A 15166-nucleotide genomic window follows, 5' to 3' on the forward strand; every position below is an offset into this window, starting at 1 on the left:
TCTAGCTTACTTATAATAGGTATTCAAATATTTGTTTAAAAACGAATGAGGGACGCTTGGGTGGCTCAGTCGGTTAAATGTCTGACTCTTGATTTCGACGCAGGTCATGATCTTGGGATTATGAGATCAAGCCCTGCATTGAGCTCTATGCTCAGCAGAGAGTCTGTCTCTGCTTCTGCCCCAACTCCCTGAAATAAATGAATAAACCTTAAAAAAAAATAAATGAATGGTAAATGACTTATAATGAATAAAGGGTATACAGATTAATGGATACTGGAACAAATGATTTGATCTGGACAACTTGGCTTCACAGAAGTAAATCAGGGTGAATAGAGAATAGATACAAAGAAGCAACCTACTCATCCAAATAGCAGGTGCAGCACAAGACAGAAAAGCTAAATGTGTGCAATAATCCACACCACACATTCCCAATGAATAAAAATACCTGAATATTGGTAAAAACTGTGATACAGATGAATTCTGAAATCCAATGAAAGGAAATTTACCAAAAACAAAACGAAACAAAACCCCAAACAAAACCACTGAATCATGTGGACACAAGGACTATTGGAAGGACAACCAGGTCAGAACAGTGAGAGGGGAGCCCTGTTGTGAGACGCCATAGAAGCACAATGGAACCTCTTTTTTGTAAACTGCTTACTATTAGAGCTGTAACAGGCTGTTATTTTCAGACTGTTTAGCCAGACAAGGAAACAGCTGAAAATGTTTAGATGAGATCTAAAATTGGGCTAAGCCATTTTAACAGACTTCAGTGACCTACTCACAGTACTTCAAAGGGATTTACTTTACTATTTTTTACTATTTTTGACAAAGGCACAAAGGCAATACAAGTGGAGAAAGGATTTTTTTTCAACAAATGGTGCTGGAACAACTGGACATCCACTTGTAAAAATTTTAACGTGGTTCCATAACTCATACCAGACACAAAAATTAACTCAATATGATCACAGACCAAGTACCTAAAATTTCTAAGTTACAAAATTTTCCTCTGTAAGAAGAAAATCTTTTGGATTAAGCAAAGTTTTCTTAGATATGACACCAAAAGCACAATCCATAAAAGAACAAACTGATCATCATCAAAATTTAATAAAACTTCTACTCTTCAAAAGACACTGGTAAGAAAATAAAATGACAAGGCACAGTGAGAGAAAATCTATGCAAAGCATATATCTGATAAAGGGCCTGTATCTAGAACACTCCTATGTTCAGAAAACAACTCTTTAAAACTTAAGAGAACAAAAACTGAGTTAAAAAATAAGCAAAGATATGAACAGACACTTCACCACTGAAAATATACAGAAGGAAAACAAGATGCTCAAAATGTTTAACTATTAGAGAAATTAAAAGTAAAAGTAAAACCACAATGAGACACCACTACACATTTATCAGAACAGCTAAAATGAAAAAGACTGAGCACACCAAGTGTTGATGAGGATGTGGAGAAAACGGAACTCTCACCCACTGCTGGTGGGAATGTCAAATTGTGCAACCAGTTTGGAAAACATTCTGGCAGTTTCCTAAAAGTTAAATATACACCTACCATGTAATCCGGTCATGCTATTACTAGGTATTTATCCAAGAGAAAAGGAATGCATGGTCATACAAGGATCTACACACAAATGTTCATAGCAGCTTTATTTGTATTAAACCCAAACTGGAAACAACCCAAATGTCTGTCAACAGAATTGAAAAACAAATTGTGGCAAATCCATACAAACAGAATACTAACCAAAATGAAAAAACGAGTTGATAAAGTAGATGAATATCAAAAGAATTATGTGCAGTCAAAAGACATCAGACAAAAAAAAAAGGGTACATGCTCTATGATTCCATTAATATAAAATTCTAGAAAATGTAATTCATATCGACAGCAGGTAGATCAGTAACTGCTTCATGGTAGAAATGGGAAGGGGTAAGAGGGAGGAATTACAAACAGACAGCAGAAAACTTTTGGGGGTAATGGATATGTTTGCTATCTTGACTGTAGCAAATAGTTTCACACATACATACATAATGCAGAAATGTTACCAAATTGCATATGTTAAATATGCATGGCATATTATACACTTAATATACCTTAATAAAGCTGTTTCTAAGAGGGGAAAAAGAACACATGGGGTATGGAGCCGGCATGCCAGAGTCCAACCCAGCTCTGTTCCTGACCGGTTGTGTGATCTCAGGCCAGCAACTGAATCTCTCTGTGCCTCACAGTTTCTTGGGTACCGACTCTGCGAGGATATTAGAGGATTGCATAAGTTCATCGTGTCAGCAAAGTGCGAGGCATGCAATGAGCACAAATGTCCAGGCATCGTTAGCTGCAGTGGCAGCTGAGGACTCTGCTCCACTTACTGTTTCCTATTTACACGCCCATATCCTTTGCTACACAGGAAGAAACCCCAGCTCATGTTTTTTCCCAAGGCCCTGAATCAGCCTGGGAACTCTGAGTGAGCAATAGCAGGAGTGAGTCTGGGCAGAGGGCATGTCTCTGGATGGTCTTCCTAAGCAGCCAAGGCAGAGCTGGCCAGCAAGGCCTGAGAAGGATGGGTGACACAGAAGCAACTGGGAGGCAGCCAGGGCAGGGAGCCAGCTGCCCTAGAGAGATACCTGAGCTCTTTTCTGGGATTGAAAGAGCATTTTATAGGGTAAGGGAAACATGAACTCATTTATGGGTATAGAATAGTGGTGTTAACAGAAAGAAAAGAGAGGTAGAAATGGAGAAGAGGGAGAGCAAAGCTCTGGAGTGATAAGAGATGTGGTCCAGAACTCATAGAGAAGGGCCTGGTAAAGTGGCAGCACCTGCCAGCATGGGCAGGAGAGCACAACAGCATTCCTGGAGACTCACTTTCACTCCTGTGACTCCGGATCCAGCCCTCCTCAATTCTTGATGAGTATGGGGCCCATGGCTCTTCCCCCTTCTCCAGCCTGGAGATGACATCAGGTTTGGTATCTTGAAGTCCTGCTCCAGAGAAAGGAAGCAAGGCTGACAATTCATCCAAGTCCAGGGCAGAATGGCCCCATGGGCAGCACCTGTGTCCCGTTCATGACCTCCCCTGCCACCTGTCTGTAAACCAAGGAGACAGATGCAGGCCTCTTCCCTAGCTGAAGAAAAGTTAAACCCAGCTCTTCTGGGGGCCAAGGATAAGGGACAGAGTTGGTGCCTGAACATCACACTAGAAGACTTATAATAGAGTCTTGGTGTTGACGTCCACAAGGACTAAAGGGAAGCAGCATATTCTGGTGTAAGGCAGGGCTTGAAACCAAATGGATTCAAATCTTAGATCTGCTCCTGACTACCTGTGTGAACTTAAGTAGTGGTATCTATCAGCCTCAGATTCAACTATAAACCATTTAACCCAACACCAACCTTAAAGATGCATTACAATTAATTTGGGATGTGAATATACTTAGGGTTCAATGAATGATATTCTTCTTCCATATTTCCTACAAGGAAATTGGGGGAGTCTGTGGTGCTGCCTGTCCTCTCCTCTGTGCAGACCAGGCTTTCCTGGGACCTGGGTCAGAAATGCTTTGTGTTTGGGCCCAGAGGGTGAGATGCCTCTGAGCCTTGAGCCTAACTCTAGTCCTGTTCACGAGCAAGGAAACCAGAGCTGAACTTCAGAAAGAGTCTTACCCAGTGAGATCAGGTTTCTGTAGGTCTCCAGCATTACATTACTGTAAAGGCCCCTCTGAGCAGGGCCCAGACAGCCCCACTCCTCCTGGGAGAGGAACACAGCCACGTCCTCAAAGGAAACTAAGACCTGGAACGACAATATCTTGTTGCAACCCCAGGGTCAGGCCCAGGGTGGCTCATGATGGGCAAAACCCTTTTGAATGCATGTACCAGCCTGCTGTCCTCACAAGAGTGGGCTCTTTGAGACCAGCACCATTTTGACTTGTCTCTGCCCAACCCCTGCCCTCTACTATGCCTAGTGCAGGGATTGGGAAGACATTGTGCAGCATATTTCAGGGACTTGAACTCAGGGACAGAGGACGTTGGTGAAGACAGGGAGCCATCTATCCTCTGGGACCAGCCCCTCATAGACAGAACCGTGGAGAGCCTCTAGCCAAGAAAAGGCTAAGTCTACAGAGATATCTCCATGAGGACCACTCACCTGGGGCCCAGCAGGAAGGAGCTGCTTGACAGCCATCATTGGATCTCTTAGCTTGCCCCAAGGAGGTGGGCGAAACTGCAGGGAGAGGGAAGACTGTAATGGAGTGTGACCAGCCTGCTTTTCACAGCAACACTGAGACTTCTGTGCCTGGATTTCAAGAGGTCTATGGCAACAGAGACCAAGTTTTGGGCTGCCAGGAAGCCCTGGGAAGGGCAGATGGACTAAACACCCAGTGGTCTCTGAGACTATATCCCCTTATCCACCATGAGGCTTCCCCAGCAGCCCCTGGTACAAACAGCATCCTAAGGCCACCACATGATGGCCCCAGCAGTGCACCTGGCCGGGGTAGACAATAGGCTGCATCTCAGGTCCACCTTGGAGGTCCTGGAGAATGGGCACACAGCTGAGGACAAGCAATCCAGGCTCCTACTCTTAAGATGGTGCACAAACAAGTAGGGACGTTGACAGACAAACTGCCTGTGTCAGGTGATGCTAAGGGACAGAAAGAACAAACAGCATGAAGGCAGCAGCTGGTGGTAGGAGATATTCTACACAGGCTGTCCAGAGAAGGCAACTATGATAAAGCAACACCAAAGCAGAGGTCTAGATGGAGTAAGGTCAGACGCTGTGTGGATATTAGGGGAGATACATCCTAGGAAGGGGCATGCCAAAGTGCAAAGGTTGTGAAGTGATGGCCCACTTGGTGTGTTCAAGTTAAGGGCAAGGAGGTCAGAGGGTGGAGTAGGGGAGGGCAAGAGAGAGGAGGGTGGGGTGCCTCATAGGCTATAGGACTTGGGCTTTTACTCTGAGGTGGGAAGCATCTGAAAGATCTGGGCAGTGATATGACCTGCCATGTGGCCTCTCCAGCTGCTGCTTTGAGAACAGACTGGGGGTGGGAGTGGGGAGTGTCAGGATTCAACAGGAAAACCAGTTGGAAGGCTCTAGCAATAATCCACTAGAGATGACAGTATCTTGGACCAGAGTGGTGGGAGCAGGTGATAAGTGATCAGATTCTAGATGCACTTCAAAGGTATAGTCAACAGGATTTGCTAAGGAATTAGGTCTGGGATGAGACACCAAGATTTTTGTGCCAAGCTACTGAGATGATGAAACTTCCATTCACTCTGAAGGATAAGACTTACATCTGAAGGGTAAAAATTAAAAGCTGTTTTTGTACATGCTGTATTAAGGATGCCCATTAGATTTACAAGTGGAGAATCAGAGCTTTTGGATATATAGGTCCAAAATTCAAGAGAAAGGCTGAAGCTGGCTGGGTGTATTGGGAACTAGCAGTATACTTATGACATTCAGAACCACCCATCCGGTTTTACTTTAGGCTGATAACTGACATGAGGGCTATCCCTCCCAGGAAAACCTTCCCAAACAGCCTCTGATACAAAGGCAACTCCCACCTCCACAGCCCCCGACCCCAGGCAAACGAAACGTGGATCACAAGTGGACCTGCATTCTGCCTTTGCTTCCAGACTGACCGGGAGGCATGTACCACTGCTGCTGGAAGCGTGGGCTGAATCCCAATCTTGAACACACCACCTGCTGGTGCAAACGCCTCAGGGAAGTGACTTGAGTCTCTACACGGACTTAAAATGAGACTTATCCTAAGTGACTATTTTGAGAATTTAATGAAGAAAACGTATAAGGTACTTTGTATAGTGTTGGCAAACCACAAACAGGAGACTCTAAGTAAACCTTAATTACTACCATTGAGGCAATGCTTCCTGAGCACCCACCGAACGAATGAAAGTGATCTCCCGCCCGTCCGCTTTCAGCCCCAGCAACCGAGGCCCCTTCCCAGACAGCGTTCACAACTCCATCCTTTCCCCTCCTCTGCGCCCGCTGCGTGCAGGGCACTTTCCTTTCCGAGGAAAACACGATCTGATTCATCCCCTGACCAGGCCCCAACTGCGCCCCCTCGCCTGATACCTTCCCCATCCGCGCTGCCGCCCCGCCTCCGCGGCCTGGGGAGCCCGGACCCCCACCCCGCGAGCTTTGCGCGGGGGGCCTCCGCCGCTCCCCCGCCCGCCTCTCACCCCACGCGCCCGCGCTCCACACTCCACGCCGCCTCCGCGCGCTCTCGGCCCTGCCCGCGCTCCCCGGGGCCGTTCCGACGCCTCCGCGCCCACCACAACAGTTGCGACTCACTCGCCGCGGGCTCGGGCGGAGGGGCAGCTCTCCTGCGCCAGACCGCCGGAGCCCGAGCGCCCGGACAGGAAGGGCCCGCCCTGAACTTCCGCCGCTCCCTCCAGCTCGCCACCAATCAGATGCCCGTTTCTGGCGGCCGCTCTAGCCGCTCAGAAGATTCTGTGCTACTGGCAAGTTCCTGGGTCCTGGTCCTCAGTCTGGTGCCTGGTGAGAAATGTTAGAAGTTCTTGAGAGAGTGGTAACTATTATCAGTCGGAAACTCCTAAAGAGAGGAAAAGGGGCAGAGAAGGAATAAATGAAGGTGAAACAAAATACTTTATTTTTCTTACTCCTAATTAAAAGATTATTGTTTTACAAAGTAATAACAGCAATAGTATATTGCGTAATTATAGCACATGGATGAGTAAAATGAATGACAGCAGTGTCATAAGGGATGGGAGGGAGGAACTGGGAATACTTGGCTATAAGTACCTATGCTACCTATGAAGCAGTATAGTGTTACTTGAAAGCGGACTCAGATTAATTGTAAGTATATATTGCAACCATGAAAATATCAAAGAAGTATAAATAATATGCTAAATAGGAGAAAAATTGGAATTAAATAAAATGCTCAGTTAAACCAGAGAAGGCAGAAACAGAGGGAAAGATTTTATTTATTTATTTATTTATTTATTTATTTAAGTAGACTTCATGCCCAATGTGGGCTTGAACTCACCACCCTGAGATCAAGAGTCAACATGCTCTCCCGAATGAACCAGCCAGGCACCCTGGGAAATATTTTTTTTTTAAAGAAACAAATGCAATGAATAAAAAACAGTTACAAACATGGTATATATTAATCCACACTCTTCTCAAGCTCACATGGAACAGTCACCAAGATAAACCACATTCTGAGGCATAGAACATATCTTAGCAAATTTAAAACGATAGAAATCATACAAAATATGGTCTCAAACCACAATGAAATTAAGCTAGACATCAATAACAGAAAGATAGCTAGATAATCCCAAAATATTTGTAGACTAAACAATACACATGTAAAAAACACATGGTCAAAAAAAGTCTCAAGAAAATTTTAAAAATATTTTAGAGGTTAAGATCCAAATTATCAAAATTTGTGGATATCAACAAACAGATTCTAAAGTTTGTAAGGAAAGTCAAAAGACCCAGAATAGCCAACACAATACTGAAGAACAGCAAAATCTAAGCACTGATTCTACCCAACTTTAAAACACTCTATAAAGCTACAGTAATCTAGACAGTGTGGTATTGGTGAAAGAAGAGACAAATAGATTAATGGAACAAAATAGAGAGCCCAGAAATAGACTCCTACAAATATGGTCAGTTGATCTTTGATAAAGGAGAAAAGGCTGTTAATGGAGACAGGATAATCTTTTTCAATATATTGTACTGGAACAATTGGACATCCACATCAAAGAAAATTTTTAGACATAGACGTTACACTTTCCACAAAAACTAATTCAGAATGGATCTTAGAGCTAACTAGGTCTTTAGTTTGTTTTTAATAACACCTAGGAAGACTCAAAGTTCTAATCAAGGTGACCTTGAAATAAAAATCAGAGGGGCTGGCTGAGACAAGATTGTAATTTAGTATCTTCTCCAGGCTGCTCTGGTATGTTCCTTGTTCTGGCATAGCATCAGTCATCTTTCCATGGAACTCTGGTTTCTTTTATTGGAGAATGGTATTAGAAATCAAGATCTGCTTGCCAAGTATGCTCATTGACAATGAATTGTCATTGCTTCTAGGTCATCTCAGCTGACACAGCAAGGAATTACATATGTGTATACTAATCTATATACACACATATAAATATTTCTATACATATCTATATTTATATTAAGCTAAACCTGACATTTCCAACTCTAATCCATTGCTGCATGGATCGTTCTAGTCTTTCTCCCTTGCTTGTCTGTGATCTCCCACTTTAACAGTAAGAAATCTGGCTCTTAATCTTCTGTCACCCATTTAATTGTTCAATTCCAGTATATATGTACAGTGGACTCTCACTTTTTATGTATCTAATCTGTTTTTTCTGGATTTCTATCTTTTCTTACTATAGTACTTCCTCCTGCAAGAGAATAAATGATTTCAGAAAAGGCTCACTGTGCCTGAGAATTTGTTTATTGCACCATCACTTTTTTTTTTTTTTAATACAGGCTTGAACTCACGACCCTGAAATCAAGACCCTGAGCTGAGATCAAGAGTCAGATGCTTAACCAATTGAACCACCCAGGGGGCCCCCCATCACTTTCTTTTAAATAGACTTTTTAGGGGCACCTGGGTGGCTCAGTTGGTTAAGTGGCTGCCTTCGGCTCAGGTCATGATCCCAGGGTCCTGGGATTGAGCCCAGAATAGGGCTCTCTGCTCAGCGGGGATTCTGCTTCTCCCTCTTCCTCTGTTCCCCTCCCCTGCTCATTCTCTCACTCTCTCTCTCCCCCCTCCTGTCTCCCAAATAAATAAATAAAACAAACAACCCCCCCCCGCTGTTTAGTTTTAAGTTTACAGCAAAATTAAGCAAAAGGTAGGGAGATTTCCCATGTACCCCCTGCTCCCACATATGAACAGCCTTCCCTACTACTATCAAATTCCCACACTAGAGTTGAACATTTTCATTTATTTTTTATTTTTATTATTTTTTTAAAGATTTTACTTATTTATTTGAGAGAGTGCGAGTGAGAGATCACAAACATGGGGAGCAGCAGAGGGAGAGGGAGAAGTGGACTCCCCGCTGATCAGGGAGCCAGATGCGGGGCTTGATCCCAGGACCCTGGGATCATGACCTGAGCCAAAGGCAGCTGCTTAACTGACTGAGTCACCCAGGTGCCCCTATTTATTTATTTTTAAATTAAGTAGGCTCCATGCCCAACGTGGGGCTTGAACTCACAACCGCGAGATCGAGTCACATGCTCCACCAACAGAGCCAGCCAGGCACCCCTAGAGTCAAACATTTGTACAATCTATGAACATACATTGACACATCATTCTCATGCAAAAGTCCATAGTTTACATTAGGGTTCACTCGTGCTGTTGTACATTCTATGGGTTTTGGAAACTGTATAATGATATATATCTACCATTAGAATGTAGTACAGAATAGTTTCACTGCCATAAAAGATCCTCTGTGCTTCAACTATTCATCTTGTACTATCACTTTATTTTTTAATTTTTACATTTATTTATTTTCTATTTTTTAGAGAGGGGGGAAGAGAGAGCATGTGAACGGGGTGGGGGGAGAGACAGAGAGAGAGAGGGAGAAAGGGAATCTTAACCAGGCTCCACACTCAGCACAAGCCCAATGTAGGGCTGGATCTCACCACCTGAGATCATGACCTGAGCCAAAGTCAAGTACACTCAACTATCTGAGCCACCCAGGCATCCCTGTACCATCACTTAAAATGATAGCCCAAGTTTATCCGAAATATAAAAATCTAGGTGCAAAATTATTTTCTTTCAACATTATGATTATATTATTTTATTGTTTTCTTGTTTCCAGTATCATTGTTGACAAGTCTGATGTTAATTAAAATATTTTTCTTTTGTAAGTAATAATCTCCGCCTAAAAGCTTTTGAGATATCATTTTTTCTTTTTATATTCTTAAATTTCACTACAGTGTGTCTAGTGCATGTGTTTTTTCTTTCTTTCATGTTTAACACTCAAGGAGCTGTTTTAGTCTGAGGTTGCTGATCCTTTATTCCAAGTCACTTTAAAAATATTCCCATCTTCCATTTATTTTTTTCCTTTACATGTCATTTTCATACTTGTTTTCATCTTTTGTATCACTCAATTTTTTTTCTTTTTTAAGTAGGCTCCACACCCAACATGGAGCCCAACACAGGGCTTGAACTCACAATGCTGAGGTCAAGACCTGAGCTGAGATCAAGAGTTGTACACTTAACTGGCTGAGCCACCCAGGTGCCCCGGCACTAGTCTTTTGAAAGAACTTATTTCCTATAGTTGGAATCACCTGATGTTAGGGCTGTGGCCATCAAGAAGGTGGTATAGAATACTCAGGGTTAACTAGGTTCTGGTGACTCCTAACATAACTCCACTGGACTGCATGCTGCTAGGATTGTGTTTGCGTGTATCAGCCTGCTCTGGGCTGAATTGTATCTCCCCTCGCCAACCCCAGAAGTCCTAGTCCCAGTACATCAGAATATGACCTAATTTGGAAATAAGATCATTGCAGATATAATTAGTTAAGATGAGGTCACACTGAAGTAGGGTGGACTCCAATTTGATGTCCTTGTAAGAAGATAGCCATCTGAAGACAGACACAGGGAGAAGATCATGGAAGACCAAGGCTGATATTGGAGTTATACAAGCCAAGGAATGCCAAAGACTGCCAGAAACCACCAGAAATTAGGAAGAGGCAAGAAAGGATTTCCTTATAGGTTTGAGAGAGAGCATGGCCGTGTTAACAGCTTGAATCTGTACTTTTACCTTCCAGAGTTGTGAAAAAAATATATACCTATTGCTTTAAGCCACATGGTTTGTGATACTCTGCTATGGCAGCCCCAGGTGGCCAATATATATTTTCACAGTAGTGAGGGCACAGGTAGCGATCTTCCCAAAGGCAGTGAGATGGGGGAGTTTCCCTCCATCCCCCTTCCACCAGGGCTCACTACCCCAGGGTTTCAGTTCTCTCCAAACCTTTCCTCTCCCAAGATAGTTCTCACAGCCCTTACTTTTGCCCTCCAGTGCCATATACTTTTTGTTTACTTCTGTGGTATGAAAGTAAGATCATGGACTCAGAATTTAGAATTAGACTGTGCTTCTAACCAAAAGTATACATGTAGAAAGGAAATGGGCTCCCAGTCAGACATTGGGAGGTCACCACACCTCAGTTTCTTCGTTCATCAAAATGATGTTCCTTTTACACACAGCTACAATCTAAGACAAACCCCCTTTCCGAAGAATGCCTTATGGTCAGTAGAGGTAATGTCTTGTGACATTTGTATGGAGAAAGGAATCACTCAAGTAACAGGGGAGTGGGCTTCCTGACAGTAAGATCAGGAATAGGAGACCTTACATGACTTGCAGGGCCGGGGGTGGGGTTGGGGGGAAGCCGTCTTGGTAGACGTAAATTAACACGCTTCAAAAAGACTGTTTGAAAGGGGACCTGATATTGTATCTTTAAAAGGGGAGAGTATATTTTTTAAGATTGTATTTATTTATTTGAGGTGGGGAGGGGCAGAGGAAGAGGGAGAGTCTTTTTTTTTTTAATTTTGTTTACTTTAATAGGTAGTAATAGTCTCAAAAATCTTTCTCTTCAGATGTTTGATTCCCTTCCAAAACTTTTGGCCTTTGAGCTTGAACGTGGAGCTTTACTCCATCAAGAATATGATTTTTTTGTTGTAGTGCATTCTGAAGTTCTTCTGAAGAAAACTGAATCCAACCCATACCTCTGTGAAATCCAGTCTCTTTGTCAAAAGGTACAGTGCACTTTCATACATGGCCAAACTGTGCAAAGTGTAGGGAGAGAGAGTCTTAAGCAGACTCCACACTGAGTGTGGAGCCTGATGCGGGGCTTGATCTCACGACCCTGAGATCATGACCGGAGCTAAAATCAAGAGTCGGATGCTTAACCGACTGCGGCACCCAGGCGTCCAGGGGAATAATTTTTTTCAGGAAAACATTATAAAAATTTATCAGTTGTTGAGAATTTAACTTTCTCTTACAGGTAACATGACACGTTCTACAAATTATGAGGGCAGATCTTACTCACTGACATCTGAGGTAGTTTTCTTCTATTCCTAGTTTGTTGAGTGTTTTCATCATGAAAATGTGTTAAATTTTGTCAGATGCTTTATCTGCCTTGTGATGATTATGTGGTTTTCCCCTTAATTTTGTGTATGTGGTGTTTTACATTGAACAATTTTCATATGTGGAACCACACTTGCATTCCAGGAGTAAATCCCATTGATCATTGTGTATAATCCTTTTATTATGCTTTTGAATTCAGTTTGCTAAAATTTTGTTGAGGATTTTTGCATAAATGTTCATAAAGGATATTGGCCTATAGTTTTATTTTCTTGTATTTTTTCTGGCTTTGGTATCAGGGTAACACTGGCCTCAGAATGAGCTATAAAGTGTACCCTCCTCAGTTTTTTATAAAAGTTGATCCTTGAGGGAGGATTGATATTAGTTTTTCTTTAAATGTTTGGTAGAATTCACCAGTGACACCATGAGGTCCAGGGCTTTCTTTGTCAGGAGATTTTTATTTTATATTTCATTTAAAAAATATTTGTTTCTGATTCAGTCTTTATTAGTTATAGATCTTTTTTTTTTTTAAAGATTTTATTTATTTATTTGACAGAGAGAGACACAGCGAGAGAGGGAACACAAGCAGGGGGAGTGGGAGAGGGAGAAGCAGGCTTCCCGCCGAGCAGGGAGCCCGATGCGGGGCTCGATCCCAGGACCCTGGGATCATGACCTGAGCCGAAGGCAGACGCTTAACGACTGAGCCACCCAGGCGCCCCTATTAGTTATAGATCTATTCAGATCAGAAAATTTTTATTTAGCCTTGGTAGGTTCCGAGTTTCCAGAAATTTCATTTCATCTAGGTTATCCAATTTGTTGGTATATAATTTTTCATAGTATTCTCCTATATTTTTTATGTAGAATTGGTAGTAATGCCCCAATTTTCATTTCTGATTTTAGTAATTTGAGTCTTCTCTCCTTTTTCCTTAGTCCATCTACCTAAAGGTTTGTCTCTCTTGTTAATCTTTCAAAGAAACATGTTTAATTTTCTCTATTGTTTTTCTACTCTCTGTTTCGTTTGTCTGCTCTAATTTTTATTATTTCCTTCTCCAGAGCTAGTTTTGGGTTTAGTTTTGGTTCTTGTCTTATTCTTTCTGGTTTGTAATTTGGAGACTTTGTTTTCTAATGTAAGCATTTATAGCTATAAATCTCTCCCTTAACACTGCCTTCATTATGTCCCATAAGTTTTGGTATTCTTTTACATTCATTCATCTTTAAGTATTTGCCAATTTCTCTTGTGATTTCTTCTTTTATCCATTGGTTATTTAACAGTATGTTGTTTAATTTCCACAAATTAATTAATTTTCCAGTTTTACTTCTGTTACTGATTTCTAACTTTATTCTATTGAGGTCAGAGAAGATAACTTTGAATATCTACCTTTTAAAATCGATTGAGATTTTAATTTTTTTAAAAGATTTTATTTATTTGACAGAGAGAGACACAGCAAGAGAGGGAACACAAGCAGGAGGAGGGGGAGAGGGAGAAGCAGATTTCCCGCCGAGCAGAGAGCCTGATGCAGGACTCGATCCCAGGACCGTGGGATCATGACCTGAGCCGAAGGCAGACGCTTAACGACTGAGCCACCCAGGCGCCCCAAAAATCTATTGAGATTTAATTTGTGTTCTAACATATAGTCTATCTTGGAAAATGTCCCATGTACACTTGAGAACATGTAGTTTTGTTGGGTAGAGCGTTCTATATATGTGTGTTAGATCTAGCTGGTATTTTTGTTTTTAAATCCTCTACTTTACTTATCTTCTTTCTGTTCTATCCATTATTGAAAGTAGGGTATTGAAGTCTCCAACTATTATTGTACCACTGTCTATTTCTCCCTTTAATTCTGTCAGCTTTTGCTTCATATATTTGATGGGTCTGTTGTTAGGTGCATAAATGTTTATAACTCTTATAACTTGTTTCTGTATTTAACCTTTTATTAATGTTAATATATTAATAATGTCCTTCTATGCCTCTTGTAAACTTTTTTTGACTTAGTCTGTTTTGTCTGATATTAGTACAGTCATCTGCTATCTTTTGATTACTATTTGCATGGAGTAGCTTTTTCCATCCTTTCACTTCCATCTATTTGTATCTTTGGATCTAAAATGAACCCTTGTAAGTAGCATATAGTTTGATCATGTATTTTTATCCATTCTGCCAATCTTTGTCCTTTGATTGGAGAATGTAATCCATTCAGATTTAAGTAACTATTGATAAAGAAGGACTTCTGTCATTTTGCTAATTATTTTCTATGCCTTATAGCTTTTTTGTCCCTCATTTTCTGTATTACTTCTTCTTTTGTGTGTTTATCTTTTGTAGTAAAATCCCTTTCTCACTTCCTATTGCATATATTTTATAGCTATTTGTTGTTACCATCGGAATTACATTTAATATCTTGAAGTTATAACACTCTAATTTGAATTTACACCAGTTAAACCTCAATAAAAGAAAAGCTCTGCTCTTTTACAGCTCTATCCCATCCCTTTTGGTTGTCAGTATCACAAAGTTACATCTTCATACACTGTGTGCCTCAAAACATGAACTAATAATTATTTTAAATGCACTGAACTCTTAAATTACATAGAAAACAAAATTTAGAGTTTAAAACCAAAGGAACAATACTAGCTTTCAGACTAATACCTGAGTTTGTAAAAAAAAAAATTAGTTTCTTGAATCACGTGGAAAGCAAAAAGTAGAGTTACAAACCATTGTTACAATACTAGCTTTTATAATTGCCCATGTATTTATCTTTACTGAACTATTTATTTCTTCGTGACTTCAAGTTACTGTCTAGTGCCCCTTCATTTCACCCTGCAGGACTCCCTTCAGCATTTCTTGTAGAGCAGGTCTAGTGGTAACAAACCCCCTCAAGCTTTTGTGTATCTGGGAATGTTTTAATTTTACTTCACTTTTGGACTGTTTGCCAGATATAGGGTTCTTAGATGACATCTTTTTTTCTTTTAGCACCTTGAATATATTGGCCCACTGCCTTCTGGGCTCCAAAGTTTCTGATGAGAAATCTGCTGGTAATCTTACTGAGGATCTCTTGTACACAATGAGTCACTTCTCTTCTGCTCCTTTCAAGATTCTCT

At 41.4% G+C, this 15166-nt stretch overlaps 1 protein-coding gene and 1 long non-coding RNA gene across 2 annotated transcripts in view; one reads left to right on the plus strand and one right to left on the minus strand.

Moving 5' to 3' along the window:
• LOC112823510 (uncharacterized) overlaps nucleotides 1–6342 on the minus strand; it is a 47281-nt gene extending 40939 nt beyond the window's left edge. The window contains exons 1-4 of the mRNA XM_025871384.2: nucleotides 6182–6342; nucleotides 4134–4208; nucleotides 3653–3779; nucleotides 2864–2977 (exon numbers count right to left, since the gene is read on the minus strand). Of these exons, the coding sequence (XP_025727169.2) occupies nucleotides 2864–2977; nucleotides 3653–3779; nucleotides 4134–4172 (280 nt within the window). The 5' untranslated portion in view covers nucleotides 4173–4208; nucleotides 6182–6342. The remainder of the gene's footprint in view (nucleotides 1–2863; nucleotides 2978–3652; nucleotides 3780–4133; nucleotides 4209–6181) is intronic.
• Nucleotides 6343–6400: 58 nt separating this feature from the next.
• Nucleotides 6401–14534, plus strand: LOC141372868 (uncharacterized). The gene is made up of 4 exons (XR_012378400.1): nucleotides 6401–6594; nucleotides 11675–11748; nucleotides 11997–12052; nucleotides 13510–14534. It is a non-coding gene; the product is annotated as an uncharacterized lncRNA (long non-coding RNA).
• Nucleotides 14535–15166: the final 632 nt, after the last annotated feature.

This window comes from Callorhinus ursinus, unplaced genomic scaffold (genome assembly GCF_003265705.2).
Source record: "Callorhinus ursinus isolate GAN/ISIS: 27379988/994484 unplaced genomic scaffold, GSC_fseal_2.0 scaffold5, whole genome shotgun sequence".
NCBI lineage: Eukaryota > Metazoa > Chordata > Mammalia > Carnivora > Otariidae > Callorhinus > Callorhinus ursinus.